Source organism: Salmo salar, chromosome 28, assembly GCF_965601325.2.
Source record: "Salmo salar chromosome 28, fSalSal1, whole genome shotgun sequence".
Lineage (NCBI taxonomy): Eukaryota > Metazoa > Chordata > Actinopteri > Salmoniformes > Salmonidae > Salmo > Salmo salar.
Window position 1 is genome coordinate 17,510,324 of NC_138318.1, and position 20,646 is coordinate 17,530,969.

A 20,646-nucleotide genomic window follows, 5' to 3' on the forward strand; every position below is an offset into this window, starting at 1 on the left:
CATTATTATTTTTTTTATCCGTTCAAATGCCTCTCCTGTGAAGTAGTGGCGTGAGACATACGCCTAGCTTCCTGAAACGGGTCACATATGCCCATTCCACCCTATCGAACGCTTTTTCAGCATCTAATGATTCTGCCACTTTTGGAACATTTCAAATTCCTGGTAAGATGGATTCTATTGAAAAAAACGGCAGAGATTGTCTGAAGACATCCTATTCTGTATGAAGCCTGTTTGATCTAAGTGAATCAACATTTGTATTACTATTTCTATGTGAAAAGCCAATAGCATTGATTTTGTAATCCACATTCAAAAGTGTTACTGGGCAGAAAGAACCACATGACAATGGATCCTTATCTTTATTTTTAAGTAGGGTTATTGTAGCCAAACATAGAGATTGGGGAAGTGCATTTTTCGTTAGAGCGTCTGAGCATTAGTAACTTAGGCTTTAGAAATTTGGGACGAAAGTGTCATCAAATTCCACTGGGAATCCATCATTACCACAACATTTCCCATTTTGTAGATTTAATGGCCTCCACCAGGTCACCTAGGGAAATGTTTCTATCATATACATTTTCTTTGGTTCACTTATAATTGGCCTTTATTAAGGAAATTCTCTATCTCTTTGAACTTTTGTTTTTGGATTGATACAGTTTGATTAAATGTTTAAAGACTAAGTTAATTTCAGGAGGATCCATTGTTATAAAATCTGGGGTTTTAATGCTGTAGATGGTACGTTCCTCTTTCTTAATTTTCCAATTAAGAATTTTCCTGGCACTTTCACCTTGCTAAATATATTGTTCTTTGGATTTCAGGGCAGCAATCTTTGCAGAGGGGTTTATTATGTTATATTCAAGTTTCAAAGTGTTCAACTGTTGAATGGTGTCAATGTTTCTATCTGTTTTATTTCTAAGTTGTGGATTTTCTTTAATAGTATTTCACATTTTCTATTGGTCTTATGTGAAGAGTAAAACAAAATTATTCTAGGTTGGTGTTTACATTAAACAGTCAATTTAAAGAAAAGTTTACAATGAAAAAGTAAATTCTTGAATATGAGTTGTGGACATGAGCGTAATAGGAGTATTCTCTTTCAGTTGGATGTTTTATATCTCCACAGTTCACATAGACCCATCTCTGATGTTGGGGTTTAAGACCTGAGCCATGTTAAGAAGATGATATAGTTTAGTTGATGATGTCTAGAATTGCATCCCGCACACAGTTAGAAAATCCCCCCCCCCATATAATGTTCCGGTTACATTAAGAGTTTGAGTATAAGGTCATTAATGAACTTTGGGTCATCTTCATTTGGGCAATAGCTATTCAGTAAAGTAACTTTTTCTTGAGCCAGGTCTCCTTTTACCATTATAAAAGGTCAATTTTGGGTCCGTAATAATTTCTGTAGATTTAAATGGGACTTTGTTTCATCAATGAGATTTGATACTTGAGGAGTAGGTGGAGGGAGAATGTCAACCCATCCCAAGCCTTTCACTTTATATTGCTGATAGGTGTTTTCTTTTGTCAAAAACAGATGTTGGCGTTATTCTATATATATATATATATATAAAAAAAATACCTTAATTCTTGCTGGCTGCACAATTCCATTGACATTCCATGTCACACATGTTAATGTATTAATATCTTAAGTACTATCCACAACATGTGATATTGTGATGGGTCTTGATGTATTTTTTTTGTTTCATATTAACTCAATACATTATGTAAGGTGTTGATACACTACATAAATAGCTACAATGAAGCCAGTTTTGATTAAATCCTCAGGCTTAGTGGTCATGTATTCACAAGACATAACAAACAAAACAATAAATCCCTTATGTTTCACCTCCTTCCCTCTCCCCTTTGATGCTTCCCTTATGAATCTGTCCTGTCGTCAGCAAACTTGGTGTTGGAGTCGTGCATGGCCACACAGTCGTGGGTGAACAGGGAGTACAGATGGGGACTAAGCACACACCCCCGAGGGCCCCTGTTTTTATGGTCAGCATGGTGGATGTGTTGCCTACCGGCTACTGAAGGCTACACTCAGACAAGGCTGGTGGTCTGCTGTTGGCCACCCATCTCTGTGTGATTGAGATATGTGTGGTACAGTATCTGCCGATTTTATATCGTTTTTTTTTTTTTTAGGTAATGAAAAACATTTTTTTTTATACAAATTGTGCTCCAAAGGATTAATAGACCCTAAATTATGATTTCTTAACTACACTAAACAAAAATATAAATGCAACATGTAAAGTGTTGTTCCCATGTTTCATGAGTTGAAATAAAAGATCCCAGTATGTTTCCATATTTCTCAAAAATGTTGTGCACAAATTTGTTTACATCCCTCTTAGTGAGCATTTCTCCTTTGCCAAGATAATCAATCCACCTGACAGATGTGGCAAATCAAGAAGCTGATTAAACAGCATGATCATTACACGGGTGCACCTTGTGCTGGGGACAATGAAAGGCCACTCTAAAATGTGCAATTTTGTCACAACACAATGCCACAGATGTCTTACATTTTGAGGGAGTGTGCAATCGGCATGATGACTGCATTGTTGGTTAAGGGCTTGTAAGTAAGCATTTCACGGAAAGGTCTACACCTGTTGTATTCGGCGCATGTAACAAATCAAACTTGATTTGAATGTCCACCAGAGCTGTTGCCAGATAACTTAATGCTAATTTCTCTACGATAAGCCGCCTCCAATGTCGTTTGAGAGAATTTGGCTGTACGTCTAATCGGCCTCACAACCACAGACCACGTGTATGGCGTTGTGAGGGCGAGTGGTTTGCTGATAGTTATGGTATGGGCAGCATAGAATGGCTGATTTGCTCATATTTGCAAATGCCTACCTGTGATTTGGATGGAGGAAGGAATATACATGCATAATGATCTGCATGTCAAATGGTTTGTTGAGATCGGTGTGGAAGAACTTGACTGGACTGCACAGAGCCCTGACCTCAACCCCATCAAACACCTTTGGGATGAATTGGAACGCCGACTGCGAGCCAGGCCTAATCGCCCAACATCAGTGCCCGACCTCACAAATGCTCTTGTGGCTGAACAGAAGCAAGTCCCCGCAGCAATGTTCCAACATCTAGTGGAAAGCCTTCCCAGAAGAGTGGAGGCTGTTGTAGCAGCAAAAGCGGTCCTACTCCATATTAATGCCCATGATTTTGGAATGAGACGTTCGACAAGCAGGTGTCCATATACTTATGTGCCTTTTGTAGTGTATTTTGAACCGTTTCGGCTAGAGACGAGCCGTTTTCTCTGCTGTAAAGCTGCAAGCATGCCTGTCGCGAAGCTGTGCTCAATTTCCCATCTGTACCTCAGAGACAGTGTGACAGCGAACTTGCAGTCTACTCAGACTGGCCTGGGCCCATGTTTATAACAGGCTATAAAATTATACAATGTGTCAACTTTGCTCGCTCTGTGCGCTGCTCCAATGTAATAAATATACAAATACACTGAGTGTACAAAACATTACATAATACTCTTTCCATGACATGTACTGACGACCAAGGACAGGTCTGAGGAGCTATTTGGTGTTGCAGCTAGCCTACCTGCTAGCTAGTTGCATATCAAGCTAGCAGGGTTTTCTTGAGGGTTTGAACGCAGCCCGCGACGCAGTTAGCGATTGTGGCTGGGACTGCGGATTTTGTCCCGGGCTTGTGGCTGTCTAGATCCCTGCTGTTTGTTGTTTTCAATCTTCCATGTGACCTGCTTGGCTGAAACTGCGAGGAGTAACAGCGTAAGATTTAGATGCACTTGATGAATTTATGAAATTGCTTCTTCCAATTATTGATAAACATGCACCTGTTAAGAAACTGACTGTTACACGCTGACCACACCGCTCATGTTGTGCCAACGAGTGTTGCCAAGTGCTAAAATAGAAGTCAGTTCTATTTGTGACGCTGAGGTCCTGCCTCTCCCATCTCCTCATTGGTTATACCGACGTGGGTGATTTGAAAGATGAACTGAGTTCGGTCGGTCGTCGTGGTAACTATGAAAGTTAGATGCCAATTGCCATATAAAGTCCAAAGAAGAAAAATCCTGGAAGGAGGAGAGATAACTAGAACGATTCGGTTGACCGTTTTATGAATGGATTAATTGTCGGAGTAGAGGACCTTTTGCGTTTTTGCATTTCAGGTAAAATAACAACTCAACATTTATATCCCAAGACAAATTAGCTAGCAACAGCAGGCTAGCTAAATAGGAGAAATTAGCTAGCAACTGCAAGCTAGCTAGCTAAATTGCCATAAATGTTTAATGCTTTTCGACCTGTCCCCAAATTAATATAATTGGTTCAGAGTTTGTTTTGATATTTAAACCTGCGTGTCGTGATCACGTTTGGTGTGAGGGGACAAAATCAATTTGCGCATGATGGCGCACGAGCACGGCCAGTTTGGGTACGGTGTTAGAACTGTTATGGCTCCACACAACAATAATCTTTTCACCTCTTCCACACTCACTTAAGAGAATAGTTTCGCTGTCTCCAGCTCTACTCAGCCCCTAGTCCGCTGCTCCGCCAGGCTTTAGGTTCTCTTCCCCACTAGGTCTGCAGTCTCTGCCCTTAGTTGGTCAGCTGCCTCCAGCCTCAGTCAGCAAGCAGTCAGCTACGCGCTAAACCTCCTGCCCTAGTTCTAGGCCCTCTATCTCCTGTCCCGCTGGGTTCTGAGTTATTTGCTCCTTTAGATCTGCAGTCCCTGCCCTTTGCCAGTTTGCAGCCCCCAGGCTCAGCCTGCGCCCAGTCACCTGTCCTAGTGCCAGGCACCAAGATCCCTACTCAGCTTGATTCTGTTTCCTGACATACCTAGCTTGTAGCCCTCAGTCTTAGATTTGGGTCATATGTCATTTTTCTTTTTTTTATCAGGGACCATGTACAACATGCCATTGCACCATATTCCTCTATTGTGATGGCAGCATCATGTTATGGGTGTTTGCCATCGGCAGGGACTGTGGAGTTTGTCAAGATCAAAATAAATATAAAAGGAGCAAAGCCCGGATAAAACGTTTGAAGAAACCCTGCCTCAGTCTTCTGATTTCTTTTTCTTGCGGGACAATTACACAAATTTAAATGCCAAAGACACACCAGATGGCTTTCCAATAGGTGTTGTGTTCCTGAATGTTCCAGTCTCTGTCCTGACATAAATCAGTGTGCAAATCAAAGACAAGATTTTAATATTGCTGTCCTTCAATGACCAACAAAATTTGCTGAGCTTGAGCAATTTTGACAAAAACAATGAATATATTGGGGTCCAAAATGTTTAACACCCTTGATAAAGATGAGCAATAATGACTCGATAAAATAATTCAAATACTGAGATATTGTATGATAACAAATTTGTGAACTTATGTTATACTAATACAATTGCTCAAGTAATATATTTTTTCTCCCGAAGAAGTAGGGGTTCAAATGATTGACATCCCTAAAGATTCTTATAAATAATGTATTTGGTCCCATATTCGTTGCATGCAATGAATACAAACTTGTGACAATCTAAGCTTGTTGGATGCATTTGCAGTTTGTTTTGGTTGTGTTTCAGAGTTCAAAGATCATACCCCCATGCTAACCTCCCGTTATTGGTAATTGTGAGAGTTTAGCATGTCTTGGGGATATGATCTTTGACCTCTTTCTTACTCATCATTATTCATGATTTTTCAGGATTATCCGTAATCATGGTAGCATCCACATTAATGTATTTGTTTAGAAACATATTCTATTCTTATTTATAAAAAAAGTGACACAATAAATGACATTTATATTGGGCACAAAATAAGCTGAAAAACCAAAACTAACTGCAAATGCATCCAGGTTTGTAGAGTCACAAGCTTGTAGTCATTGTGTGATAGGAATATGGGACCAAATACAGAACTTTAACTACTTTATAAGACTCTTTAGGGGTGTCAATAATTTTGACCCCTACCTTTTTTGAGAAAAAAAAACGTATAACTTGTTAAACAAAATCTCTTTCGCTGAGCCATTATATTAGTATCAAATAATTTCCCAATATTATGAGCATTCAATAAAGCTCAATATTTGAATTATTTTATGCAGTGATTATTGCTCATCTCTATGAAGGGTGTAAAAACGTTCAAACCCCACTGTATGTCACCCTAATTTCTATTTATTTACAAGTCATTTGGAAAATGTTCTATAATTTATAGGTTGAGTACATTGGGAGGGAAAAAAAGTAATTTAATCCATTTTTGGGGTTAAATTTTAAGGCAGTAAAATGTGAAGACTGTGCAGACTAACTAGACACTGTATTTGTGTTATAAACATCTCTCTTCTAACATCACTATGTCTTCAGTGCTCTAGTGCTGCTATCTGTATCCATACCACGCTGTATACAAGGTCATATTGGGTTAATGTTTCTCTGTAAAACACAGGATCTGACCAGAAGGACATAGGGATCTCAGAGGGTGACTCAAACTATTCAATGTGTCATCCATGTGGAAATGATTGACTTTCATGGTATCTAATGCACAGTCTGTTGACCATAGTTAATGAAATGGAGGTCAGGTTTTCAAACACATTAACAGCTTTATTCAACCTCTAGACCTGCATTGTCATGTCATTGGTACTGTTGTATCACCTGCAAGGACTTGAAATGAGTTGGCTCTGATTGAAAGAAATAGGAGTGGCATTTTCAGACTAGAATCCTTGTTACATGCAAATGTATCTATTGCTACTGCAAATCCAGCAATTTCCTAATTGAATCAAAGAAATCTTTAAGTGCATTCGATGTATTAACTTTACATTTCTATTCGTAAGAAACTATCGGTCTTGGCAATACATTTTTAGAGTCTGAATACATAAACACTTTTTAGTTCACAAAACAATGGCACATTAAAAACTTGACTGGTACCTGGCTTGCACTTTCTCCAACATCCAGCAAACCTGCTCAATGTTGTCTGAAGGTACATTTAGAAACAATGAAATGAAGTCTAGGGGTACAGTCCTTTCCAATGTCTTGTCATTCATATCACACTTCCAGCACAAACTTCTCTTTCCTTTCACAAAAACATGCTGGGAGACAGTGGGTGCACTTATGGGATGCAAAGGAAACGCACTAAGTAGAATTCTGCTGATGCCAAAAGTTTCCCACACTTTATTTGAAGCAAAGACAGACAGGACTGGAGTCTGATGTGAAGGTGTTAACGGGTTCCTTCTTCCTTACATGGTGGTGTTGATCATGGCACAGAGAAACAGGCTTAAGACAGACGGTGCAGTCCAGGTTCAGAAAGCAACTTGTGAGAGTCCTGGAACAAGCAGACGATAGTGTCATTGGTGATCTTATAATGAACAGCGATCTAAATTAAAAAACAATGTTCTGTATCCAAATGTAAAGACTTAAAAATAAACTTTGTGGCAGTACTCTAACCCATATGTACCTAGCTTGAGCTTGTCCTTGGTGGCCCAGCAGATACTGTAATGTTGGAGGAGCTGCTGCAGAAGTTCCTTCTCATCCAGAAATTCCAGACGCTCTATTCTATATTAAAAAAAGATGGAGAAACTAAAGAGTTTAACAAAACAAACTTGAGCTAAACAATGTGAAACTGACAACAGAGAAATAACATGATGCCTAATGTATTGAACAGACTTTATACAACAGGTGGGTCTAATCCTGAATGCTGATTAGTTAAAAGCGCATTCCAGCTGGTGTCTATTCCACAAGTTACCATCGGCTTAATCTATGACGTTAAAATGCCTATTTACTCTGTTCCATCTGACTGCGCAATCGACTCATCAGCCCAGCCAGGCAATTTATAAACTTGATCTCCACTATAAAAATCTAGACTATCTCATTTCTTTTAGACTAACATTTAGTTTTCAACAGCGGAGATTTGTATAAACCTTGCTTTCTGTCTCTGTGAAATTTTCAAATTTCGATTTCAACTGTCCCATAGTAATGAATGTGTAGGGGTCGGGACAAGAGAGGCAGGCAGTGTTTCTTAGCCAGTCTAAATCATTAATCAGCTGGCATCATTTTTATAATACATACATACATACATACGAAACAAAGTGCAGCTAGTTTGCAGTCTTTCCTGCTTCAGTTTGAAGTTGTGTTAGCTGTGTCCTCTGAATAGTGTCCTAACAAGAGAGCACATTTTCTATGCCAGGTAAAATCGTGCCTCATTAGCTCATTGTTATGGATGTATCCAAATAAATGTCACTAGAAAACAGCTTAAACAAATGCAGCTACTGTTGTTAGTCACATCAAACAGTGCAGACAGAATAAGTTAGCCAGATAGCAAGCAAGGGATAAGAAAGTTGCCAGCAGGTATAGCAATGGAACATTTAGAACGAACGACTGGGTCGTGTCTGTAGATACAGAACAAAAAGACTGAACGACTGGGTCGTGTCTGTAGATACAGACCAAAAAGACTGAACGACTGGGTCGTGTCTGTAGATACAGAACAAAAAGACTGAACGACAGGGTCGTGTCTGTAGATGCAGAACAAAAAGACTGAACGACTGGGTCGTGTCTGTAGATGCAGAACAAAAAGACTGAACGACTGGGTCGTGTCTGTAGATGCAGAACAAAAAGACTGAACGACTGGGTCGTGTCTGTAGATGCAGAACAAAAAGACTGAACGACTGGGTCGCGTCTCTGGCAACCGAACCAATAGAACGAACAACAAGTCAGATTGGGTAGCAACCCTATATTTGTTTCGGGACTATATAAATAAAATTAAATTGTATTGTTCACATACATTTTTAGCGGTTGTAGCAAAATGCTTGTTTCTAGCTCGAACACTGCAGTAATATCTAACAATTTCACAACAATACACACAAATCTAAAGGAATGGAATTAAGAATATATAATTATTTGGATGAATAGGAGCGGCATAGATTAAAATACAGTAGAATAGAATACAGTATATACACACGATGAGTAATGCAAAATATGTAAACATTATAAAAGTGACTCTTGTGGAAGGATGAAATTGCATGAATCAATTTATCAAAATAAAGTTTTTAATGAAAATATCATTATTTGAATATGTTATATAAAAGGGATAATGCCCTCGAAGCCAGTGTTTGGAGGATATATTGGCACGGTTTGCAGGCCCTCGACTAACAACACCCGTGCCAATATATCCTCCAAACACTGGCTTCTCTAGCATTAACACTTAAGTGTCTTACCTTGCCACGTCATCCTGAGGTATAACACTGTACACAGTCATCATGTCCAGAGCATCTGCATTCTCCCAGCCCGTCTTTAGGAAGCGCTCTTTCTACAAATGCAAGCACAAATGTCTTGCACAAAATCAACACTTGGGATTTGTTGTTTAATTGTCATGATTGAGTACCTATATGTTTGGGGTGACATTTGATCAAGTTTCAATACGGAATATTTACAAGCAAAGGATTTAAGTCATAATGACTGTGAAACTTTTTCAAAAGGAAGTGAAACTCTTGACCAAGTGACCTCATAAGTCTTCGGCCCTGGGACCTTAAGTTTGGTTCCACAGACAGAGACCTGGAGACTGACACAGCTGCTGTAAATACAGAATTGTGGTCTTCTAATCATAACAGTGTTGCTCTATGCAGGCCTGGAAGGCACCCACTCAGCATGTATACACAGTGCTTGCGTCACAAAGTGAACCTCCATCTAACTGTGCTCCATAATCACTGCTGCCTTCAGATTTATTTAGCTTATTGTGTAACGCCACTTCTGATCTAATACAAAGGTGTTTTAAAGTGTTGTTGTAAAGTTGCTGTACGGTTGAGGGTGCTGTACCTGCGATTCCAGTGACTGACACACCTCCACTCCTGCCAGATTACACTGACGACGCTGCAGATTCTCAATCATCACCTGGCCAAAACGATCCAGCATGTTCACCTAGAAAGAGAGAGAGAAACAATTAGCCTAGACGTGCAGCAATATAGATGGAATCAGCAGAGGCAGTCTACCTCGCCATAGTTCAGAGTCTGATCTTGTTCATCCTTTACCTGCTCATAGTTGACGAACATGGCTGTGTGGAAGGTGACTGAGGCCCAGTTCACCAGCTTGGATGACTGATCTGGAGTCATGTAGACCAGCACACACTCTGACAGGAACAACGTAGGCAACCTAGAAGAAGGAGAACAAAACATCCCCAAGTTCCAAAAAAGCCAGAGGATTCCTAATCAGTTCTGCATGTAAAAAAAGGTATACATTTTATGTCTGGGATGCATCCTACATGTAACAAAGGTGAAATAGACAACATTTATTTGCATCTGCTTAATTCCTCCTTTGAATGTCAGAATCTGTGACATAAAACACCACATCCACAAAGCCTTTGGCACGAGCGGCAGACATTTTAGAAGACACTTGAATCCACAAAAAAAAACGTATTCTAACGTCATTGAGGCTTGGCTGGTAGACCAGACCTCACAGGAAGACGTTAATACATGCACTAAAACAATAAGCTCTAAGAAAAACAGAACCCTTGGTTGACACTGGGCCAGTGACTATGTCTCATAGGCTGAGATCAAAGGAGATGGAAAATCCAAGAGCACCCAAGTGTATGATTGTTGTCATCAGGAACTGACTGCCAAACACTCAGCCACGTCTGGCCAAGACCATAAATACGAGTTAGGTACAGGGAAAGAACACTGTCAGCCCAAGACATCAATAGCATGCCAAACATCCTACTGTAGAGCTACAGCAAAACTGGTGATCCACTGATATGGTTGGCTACTGCTACCTCAAATGGCTAGACTCTTGCAAAGCTGTCCAACAAAATTAAATAAAAATAGTGCACCGGTGAATGCTAGGCCAAACATATTCAATATAATGTTATTTTCACTGACTCTGGGTTGAGGTGGAACTTCTTCAGTTTGTCATCTAGGCCTGGGATGTCCCTGAGGTCAGCACCGATGATGCAGTACCTGTCTGAGTCTAGACTGTGGCCATCTGAAACAGACACAGACAATACAAATGAAGACTAGGTGAATATCAAATGTTACCATAGGAGACAACTACATACAATTATTATGTTGATTTGTATCAGCCAATGTCTTTTACGTCATTACCTAGTAATAGTGAGTCTGTGGAGTGGGTCTCAATGAGAGGTTTTGACAGTGGTGGTTTTGTCCTGAAGAGAAGGTTCACAACATTATAACTACACACTAAATTCTGTTTCTTATTAACAGATTATCACACTACAAGTGTAGCTGGACAGACCATTTCCAAAAGTGTTTATAGACAGGCTCTGCTTCCCTCTACAGGTCAATTTCTGACATTACTGAGACCACAGTGACATCAAAACAAATGAAACCAAAAACGGATGTATATGAATTATTCTAAAAAGGAAAAGTAGAACGTCTTACTTTATGTTGTGTATTTTCCTGGCAGCAATCATTGGAAAGTCAACTTCAAAGTATTTTCTAGGCATGAGGTTTTCATCCTAAAAACATACAAATGACAAATGAAAGACAATGCAAGTAAAAACCAAGACCAAGCATGAATTGTACTCTAAGATTAATGCATTTCTTTAATGGGATTATTAGACTATACCTTTAGCCTCCAGAAAGTGGTGTCCAGCCCTGCCCCCAGGTTCACTATCTGACAGTCACACTTTGTTTTCCTGAGGAAGGCATCCAGGAGATGGTTCATTCCCTGCACGCGGGCATAGTAACCTAACAGAGGACAACAAAGATTTAGTAATACGTTTAAGCAAGCCTTCTTCACGCCAAAAAATTCAATAAATGTGTTTTTGTCTCTGGCCAACATTGACTTGCCTCTGTTAATTTCTGGAGCTTTTCGTTCCCCTACCGACCTCACAAAATACTGGACATAGGGGTCCGTCCAGTAGCCTTTACTGGTTGCATATCTGAAAATCAGACAAATGGTAAGTATTGCATGTCCAAATGCAGTATAAAAAAATACTACACTCCCATTTATGAAATAAGTCTTATTGAGTATGGTTGTGTCATTTACTGTGTAAAATCTGAATAAATACTAATGGCAAGCTGATTATTTATTCCACCACTATGTGGTTCAATAGATACACTTTTCATGTTGCTGGTAAGTAGGTGGCTACAACTGGGGGAGGCAATTGACGTGTTGCAAACGCACAGCAACAATATTGCAATTCGGATCACCTAGCTGAGCAGCAGCTTGTACATGTTATGAATCTAGCTAGCTAGCTACCTTTTGCATGTCGTTGCATCATCACAAGTCGACCTCACTGCTTCGTCGGCAGTGTCTAAATCTGTGAAGGGTTGTCGGGCAGCCATCTAACAGTTTCACACCTCATACAAACGTCCCTGTTGTTGATATTTGAAGAAGAAAAAAACGGTATTCTCTGCAACACCAAATGCATCAGCTGTTCCAATGTGGCTAACACTGTATAACTTTGACCGTAGCTTTGCTGCCGGGCAAAACAACTTGACCAGCCGGTTGGTCAAACTCAATAGTAGATGGACGAATTGATATTAGAAGCAGTTAAATCATTTAACTACTGCCACATAACGTATGCAAGAAATTCTGTTAAATTGGCATTATTTAGCTACCACTGCTCAGCTGAAGGAGTTTGCCAGTCTTCAACATCCGGTGATTACAATGTATGTGTTCTTCTTCAATGAGGTTAAAGAGCGGTTGGCATCCTTTAAATGATGCATTACCGCCACCTACTACACTGGAGTACAACTCCCTTATACCTTGCTTGAAAATAAATTAATAAATAAACAAATACCCTACCATCTAACACTACAATCACAAAAATAATAAAAAATACCACCCTAATCCACTATTTAAATATATTTAGTCCTACTTCAGGCCAACAACCTGAAAGGATGGGACACCACTTAACACACCCCAAAGCTTTCCCTCGCCCTCCATTTGGAAAATCTGACTATAATACTATACTCCTGATTCCTGCTTACAAGCAAAAATTAAAGCAGGAAGCACAAGTGACTCAGTCTATCAAAAAATGGTCAGATGAAGCAGATGCTAAACTACAGGACTGTTTGGCTAGCACAGACTGGAATATGTCCCTGGATTGCGCCGATGGCATTGAGGAGTACACCACATCAGTAACTGGTTTCACTGTGACTGTACGTACATACCCCAACCAGAAGCCATGGATTACATGCAGCATTCGCACTGAGCTAAAGGGTAAAGCTGCCGCTTTCAAGGAGCGGGACTCTAACCCGTTAGCTTATAAGAAATCCCGCTATGCCCTCCGACGAACCATCAAACAAGCAAAGCGTCAATACAGGACTAAGATCGAATAGTACTACACTGGCTCCGACGCTCGTCGGATGTGGCAGGGCTTGCAAACTATTAGACTACAAAGGGAAGCACAGCTAAGAGCTGCCCAGTGACACGAGCCTACCAGATGAGCCAAATAACTTTATGCTCACTTGTGCCCAAGAACACGAAGGTAACCTGCCTAAATGACAACAACCCGTAGCACTCACGTCTGTAGCCATGAAATGCTTTGAAAGGCTGGTCATGACTCACACCAACACCATTATCCCAGAAACCCTAGACCCACTCCAATTTGCAGACCGCCCCAACAGATCCACTGATGATGCAATTTATATTACACTCCACACTGCCCTTTCACACCAAGATAAAAGGAGCACCTATGTCAGAATGCTATTCATTGACTACAGCTCAGCGTTCAACACCAATCTCATCGCTAAGCTAAGGACCCTGGGACTAAACACCTCCCTCTGCAACTGGATCCTGGACTTCTTGACGGGCCGCCCCCAGGTGGTAAGGGCAGGTAGCAACACATCCACCACGCTGATCCTCAACACAGGGGCCCCTCAGGGGTGCATGCTCAGTCCCCTCCTGTACTCCCTGTTCACTCATGACTGCACGGCCAGGTATGACTCCAACACGATCATTAAGTTTGCCAATGACACAACAGTGCTAGGCCTGATCACCGACAACGATGAGACAGCCTATAGGGAGGAGGTCAGAGACCTGACTGTGTGGTGCAAGGACAACAACCTCTCCCTCAACGTGATCAAGACAAAGGAGATGATTGTGGACTACAGGAATAGGAGGACCGAGCACACCCCCATTTTCATCGACGGGGCTGTAGTGGAGCAGGTGGAGAGCTTCAAGTTCCTTCGCGTCCACATCCCCAACAAACTAACCTGGTCCAAGCACACCAAGACAGTCGTGAAGAGGGCATGACAAAACCTATTCCCCTCAGGAGACTGAAAAGATTTGGCATGGGTCCTCAGATCCTCAAAAGGTTTTACAGCTGCACCATCGAGAGCATCCTGACGGGTGGCAACTGCTCGGCCTCCGACCACAAGACACCACAGAGGGTAGTGCGTACGGCCCAGTTCATCACTGGGGCCAAGCTTCCTGCTGTCCAGGACCTCTATACCAGGCGGTGTCAGAGGAAGGCCATAAAAATTGTCAAAGACTCCAGCCACCCTAGTCATAGACTGTTCTCTCTGCTACCACATGGCAAGTGGTATTGGAGCACCAAGTCTAGGTCCAAGAGGCTTCTAAACAGCTTCTACCCCCAAGCCATAAGACTCCTGAACATCAAATAAAATGGCTACCCAGATTGTTTGCACCCCCCCCCCCCCCATTCTACGCTAATGCTACTCTGTTATTATTTATGCATAGTCACTTTAATAACTCTACCTACATGTACATACTACCTCAATTACCTCGACACCGGTGCCCCGCACCTTGACTCTGATCCGGTACCCCCTGTATATTGCCCTGCTATTGTTATTTACTGCTACTCTTTAATTATTTGTTATTCTTATCTCTTATTTATTTTTGGGGGTATTTTCTTAAAACTGCATTGTTGGTTAAGTAAGCATTTCACTGTAAGATCTACACCTTCTTGTATTCGGCGCATGTGACAAATACAAATTTATTTGATTTAATTTAACTCTTCTGATGTCAAGTCTGGCACACCCAAATACCTCTCTGCAGCTGCCACCACAACCCCAATTGTCTGCGACTTACGTTCCATCCCTGCAGTACAGTTGATAACCATTGCTATCAATGCTCAAAATCCAATCTTACTGAAACATGTATCACTTGTTGGCCTATCCCTCTGTACTGGTACAGATCTACTACTCACACCACTCCTCTCAGGATCCCTCCCCCTTGACCCATCTTCCTCTACTTTCTTCACTGCCTCAGCATATGACAACTTCTGCACTACTCTAACCCTGGAAACCTGCCTCTTCCGCATGGGACATTTCTGAACCCCAGCCCCATGGGTACCCTTACAATTAACACATACCAATACTTTCCCCAATGCTACACATTCCTTTGTTTCATGCCCTTCTGTACACTTCTCACACCTAGGGACCTCCCTCCTACACACTGCTGCCACATGCCCATAAGCTTGGCACCTCTAACAACGTAATGTATTTGGCACAAAATCTCGTACAGGATAACTTATATATCCTAATCATCACTTTGTTGGGCAAAGACTCAACATCAAATCTCAAAAGAACAGACAATGACTCTTCTGTTTCACCACTTACGCCACCATGTCTGTGTCGCACCAAACGACGAGCATCTTCCCCTTCTGTTGGTCAACTTCTACATTTACTGCTACCCCAGTAATCCCTCTTTTCAATGGCACCCTTTTCTTGAGAGCAAAACAATTCACATTTCTGGCCCCTATTCGTTTAATGCGGAGCGCCTTCTCCCTCTGACCAGCAGAAACACAAGACCACTTCTGGTTACCCTCACCGATTCCACAGCACCCACCCTGAAACCACAAATGGATCAGCCAAAAGACAAGGGACCACTTTTTCCAAAAACGTCACTCCTACTGCCACAGACTCATCTTTATCCTGACCCTCGGTGCAAGCCTCCGGCTCCGAGAACTTCACTACACCTACCACCTCCAATACTTCAACCTCGTTCACTTCCATTTCTCCTCCTGTCTTCAGCTCTCTCTGCTTACACTTTCTACCATTGTTTGTTAAAGAACAATCTCCCTTTTTTCCAGATATTTTTAAGACTCAAGCTCACCCTCTTCCTCCCTCCCTCTCTCTCTCTCTCTCTTAGACCTCCTCTGCCTCTCTTTTTCCCTCCATTCCTCCTTCGTATTCCAAGTATACGTCTCCTGATAATACTGCACTTTTCCTGACATACTTCTTGTTCTTGCTTTCTCAAGGGACGCCATTTAACCAGTTGTCACAATCTCCGTACAATCAGCACGAACCCCTCGGAATGTAGCGCTCAACAGTACATCCCACTTGTAAAGCAGCCACCTCGTCTTGATGTTCTTCTTTATGAAAAGCTACCGCAAAGCATTTTCCATTTCAAACAAGCGCGCTCTTCCAACCACCATCCACCGTCTTGCTTCCTCGGAACTTGGGCTACGGTATTTGTGTCCCACAATGCAACGTATTCCTTTTTTAACGTTTTCATTGTCCTACTCTCTAGCCGCCACAACCAATAAATTAAATGCATTATAATGACATCAGATAACCTCTCAACAGATCTGGGATTGTTATTTTAGATGCATCAAATTTCATTGGGATTGTTACGATGTTACACTTATATTTTATCTCTATGGTATTAAGTATGGGTCAGTTATAGAAATAAAATTTGACAGTGGTTATGATCATATTGACTTCAATTAAGACATAGTTTTGTGCATGCAATAACGACATTTAGTTTAATGCCAGGCTTGGTGGGCTCAGCCTCGAGGGCAAGTGTAAATCTGGTTGTCACCTAACTCATGATTTGCGTCAGCCAGGCTAGGCAAGTGCTGCTAATCCAAGTGGAATTGGATCAATAACGAATGGCAGCCATATTAATAAATTAACCATACTCCCCGTGGCCATGGCAACTTTATCAGTAAAACCTGTCTCTCTCTTCTGTTTTTCTTATCTTCTTTTCTCTCCTTCAAGATTATTTTAATGAATGGAATTGTTTTGCATTTTTCCTGAGGAATCAAAGGATAACACATGTTCATTAGGGCTGAATATTTTCCCGGGATATTTTAGAAATGTTCCATCCCGAGAATAAATAGGGCCTAACTTTTCTCCCGGGTAACCCGGTATTTCCCGCCAAAACCGGAAGTGCCATTCAAAAGTATTATAAAGCATTTAAATATGTCTGGATTTGATTAAAGCTTTGATCAGCATGAGAATTCAAACCTGATGCTACCTGAGCCGGATGCGCCATATATTAAATACATTTTACGAACCCTACATTAACAACATTTTAATGTTAATGAGCCCAAGCCCAAAAAAAGGCCAAATGGTTGTGCCGTTATCCAACACATAGTATAGAGAGTGATCATTGCAGGTGAGCTTTCATAACTCATGCATATTGTGCAACTTGATTGTATAGCAGGGCTAAGTGTCAAGTATTCAATGATTTTCTTGTTTTTTGCCCATAACATTTTGCCCATAACATCTGTCTCTTGTGAAAACAGTGAACAATTTGTGAACATTTCTGAATTATAATATATACTGTGGCTACTGCACATTACGCACGACAGAAAAACATGAAAGCCATATATGTAACTAGCTATATGCTCTCTTGGGTAAATAAATTAATCAGTAGGCTAATCTTTTTGAGTGCGAACTGTATTACTGTACTGTATTGTATTATGCAGTATTTTATGGACTGGAATTACGCACATAGTTCAAACCATGATAAAGCAGAAGAGAACATGCGATTATGCTGCAACACATGCGGCCTACAAAGTTACAAGTATAGGCTAGCGAATTTGATTTCCTTTTTGAAATATAATATTTCTATAATTAGTAGGCTGATGCATATATATATATTTCCCCTAGTGTTATTAGCCTACCTCTTCTGTCTCTCTCTACTGTTGCTTCAGCCCTTCCTCGCTTTAAACAGTTAAATTAAATACGTTTCCTTGTCCTTATCTTCATCATTCTAATGACACCCTTGAATAATATAGGACTATAATTTGATGCAGAATGCTTTGACTTCTCTTCGCAAAGATTGATTGAATGGTTATGGGTCTGAATAAATAACTGCTATAACCTATCCCCCATCTCGCGTTCACTCTTCCTTCAAACTACGGGTGAGTTCTATTGGCTGCTGTATTTACAAAGACAGCCGTTGGAACCAAAAATCTAAAATGTGGACTCATCAGAGCAAAGGACAGATTTCCACCGGTCTAATGTCAATTATTTGTGTTTCTTGGCCCAAGCAAGTCTTCTTCTTATTGGTGTCCTTTAGTAGTGATTTCTTCGCAGCAATTTGACCATGAAGGCCTGTTTCACGCAGTCTCCTCTGAACAGTTGATGTTGAGATGTGTCTGTTACTTGAACTCTGTGAAGCATTTATTTGGGCTGCAATTTCTGAGGCTGGTAACTCTAATTAACTTCCTTTCCTGTGGCGGTCCTCATGAAAGCCAGTTCATCATAGTGCTTGATAGTTTTTGCGACTGCACTAAAAATCTTGACATTTTCCGAATTGACTGAACTTCATGTCTTAAAGTAATGATGGACTGTCGTTTTTCTTTGCTTATTTGAGTTGTTCTTGCCATAACTTGGTCTGTCTTCTGTATACCGCCCTACCTTGTCACAACACAACGTTTGGCTCAAACGCATTAAGAAGGAAGTAAATTCCACAAATGAACTATTAACAAGGCACACCTGTTAATTGAAATGCATTCCAGGTGACTACCTCATGAAGCTGGTTGAGAGAATGCCAAGAGTGTGCAAAGCTGTCATCAAGGCAAAGGGTGGCTACTTTGAAGAATCTCAAATATAAAATATATTATGATTTGTTTAACACTTTTTTGGTTACTACATGATTCCATGTGTGTTATTTCATAGTTTTGATGTCTTCACTATTATTTTACAATGTAGAAAATAGTAAAACAATAAAGAAAAACCCTTGAATGAGTAGATGTGTCCAAACATTTGACTGGTACTGTATGTCATTGAACAACAGTTTGATATTTCAACTCAACTCAACTGTTTTAATAGCTATGGGTAAATGTTACTGTATAATTCTGTAGGCATGTTCAATGTCTTCATGATCACAATTCTACTGAGTTTGTAAGGTCAGTGCAAATTATTGCAGTACTGTATTGTATCACAGGAGCGAGCAAGATTACTTTCGTAAAGTAGCCCAAGCTACACAGTCTGCACATTTAGCAGTGCTGGGGATGGTGTTAGACGGATGGATGCTTTTGCTACGTATACTTCCTGCCACCCATTCAACGCCCTCAGCTTGTGCTGGCAAAGAGGGGAGAGGTGTGCTACAAGCTGGTTGGGAAAAGCGGTCGACGTTGAGTAGCCAGCCAGATATTCAGCAATGTAAAGGCTGCAACCAGTCAGTGGAACTCTGGATAGCTTGCTAGCTTTTTGATCATATACATAGCTTTAACCATGTCGTCAGCTTGCGAGGGAATAGCTTTTTTCTGAAACAACTACTTCAAGGCTAGACTAAACTAGCTCAAAAGTGACTAGCTACAGTAAGTTAGCTATTTTAATTGGTTCATAGCTTAGCTAGCTGCAAGCTAATCTTCGACAAAAAGCTAGCTGGCTATTGTGAACTTCATGACCAACCTAAGGACTCTCGACTGATGAAGCACATCGCAGGAGTTACTTTTCCAGCTCTAAAACGCAGCAAGACTCCACTGGAGAAGGACGCAAAATGAAGAAACAGTTCAATCGGATGAAACAACTCGCCAACCAAACAGTTGGCAGGCAAGTAATTTTGGCTGTTGTTAAATTTAGCTAGCTAACGTTAGCTAGTTTTGTCTTTATTGCGGCGTTGGGGGTAGGGATGTTGCCCTGATTTTTCTATGGCGTTCGTATGCCATATTGTCAGTTCAGTTGGCTAGAAAATAAATGTTTTGTATCAGTAACTGGTCATGTCAAGGCTAGAGCTAACGTGAATGTTGTCCCATTTTAATTTGGAGCTTTGTTCATCGAGGAAAAAGTGGTGAGGTTTCCTAAACAGTTCACATCTGTTGCTTGCTAAAACGGTTTGTGCCATGGCTGGAAGTCTAAACATGTTGTTTCATGGTGAATTTAGCATCACATCTATACGCCAGCATGCATACCGCACATTTACATCGGTAACGGCCAGATTTGCACATCTACTGCTGAGCTAAAGACATTTGACAGCTGTTATCCAAGGACTGTGACGACGTTGTACTTCACGTGGCCGAGCCACAAATCGCTTATGCTGGAAATTGTACAAGAAGTGCATGTCTGCAACAGTTTTTTTTTTTGTCTCCAATTTTAACTGACATTAACCTGGCTGGTTATTCGTCCAACAATTTCATGCGGATAAATTAACGTTAACTGACGCATGAAAACAATCACATCCCGTCTGGTGAAAGGTGAAATGCCGGAACAATTTTATAAATGCAATTTGTTCGTTCGACATGGTGGGATATTTTTGTGTCGGTAAAAGGTATCATGCGAGAAATGGTAGTGGAAACGCCTTCATGCCAAATATTGATATAATAACCATCATATCGAAGTAAACTTGGGACTCACGCTATGATATGTTGCGTGGTCCTCCCACTATGACTCGGGAAAGCATGCAGGTTATTAGGCTACATATGAACTAAATGATGAACTTCACAGGTGATGAGCTTGATGCGCCTTTCCAATAAATATCGAGGGTCTTATTCTGGTGACATGATGATCAATGCTTGGCTGCCGTTTGGCAAATACAAATAATATCGCTGTTATCCAT

At 40.8% G+C, this 20,646-nt stretch overlaps 2 protein-coding genes across 8 annotated transcripts in view; one reads left to right on the top strand and one right to left on the bottom strand.

Annotated features, from left to right (window-relative positions):
- Nucleotides 1-6,519: 6,519 nt before the first annotated feature.
- lcmt1 (leucine carboxyl methyltransferase 1) lies at nt 6,520-12,566 on the bottom strand. Of its 2 annotated transcripts, XM_014178891.3 has the most exons (12): nt 12,504-12,566; nt 12,142-12,257; nt 11,730-11,821; nt 11,506-11,627; nt 11,319-11,395; nt 11,022-11,083; nt 10,800-10,902; nt 9,957-10,077; nt 9,745-9,846; nt 9,147-9,238; nt 7,391-7,488; nt 6,520-7,258 (listed from the first exon to the last, which is right to left on the bottom strand). In XM_014178891.3, exons 2-12 carry the CDS (start codon nt 12,225-12,227, stop codon nt 7,236-7,238), a joined length of 978 nt encoding a protein of 325 aa, XP_014034366.1. In that variant the 5' UTR covers nt 12,228-12,257; nt 12,504-12,566; the 3' UTR covers nt 6,520-7,235.
- Nucleotides 12,567-19,079: 6,513 nt separating this feature from the next.
- Nucleotides 19,080-20,646, top strand: part of arhgap17a (Rho GTPase activating protein 17a) — a 48,943-nt gene continuing 47,376 nt past the window's right edge. For 4 of the 6 annotated variants that reach the window (XM_014179686.3, XM_014179690.3, XM_082970497.1 and 1 more), the window contains exon 1: nt 19,081-19,643. In XM_014179686.3, coding sequence (XP_014035161.1) covers nt 19,591-19,643 — 53 coding nt within the window. In that variant the 5' untranslated portion in view covers nt 19,081-19,590. Of the gene's footprint in view, nt 19,644-20,646 lie in introns of all 6 variants that reach the window. The other 2 variants (XM_014179688.3, XM_014179687.3) reach the window with 2 other exon arrangements.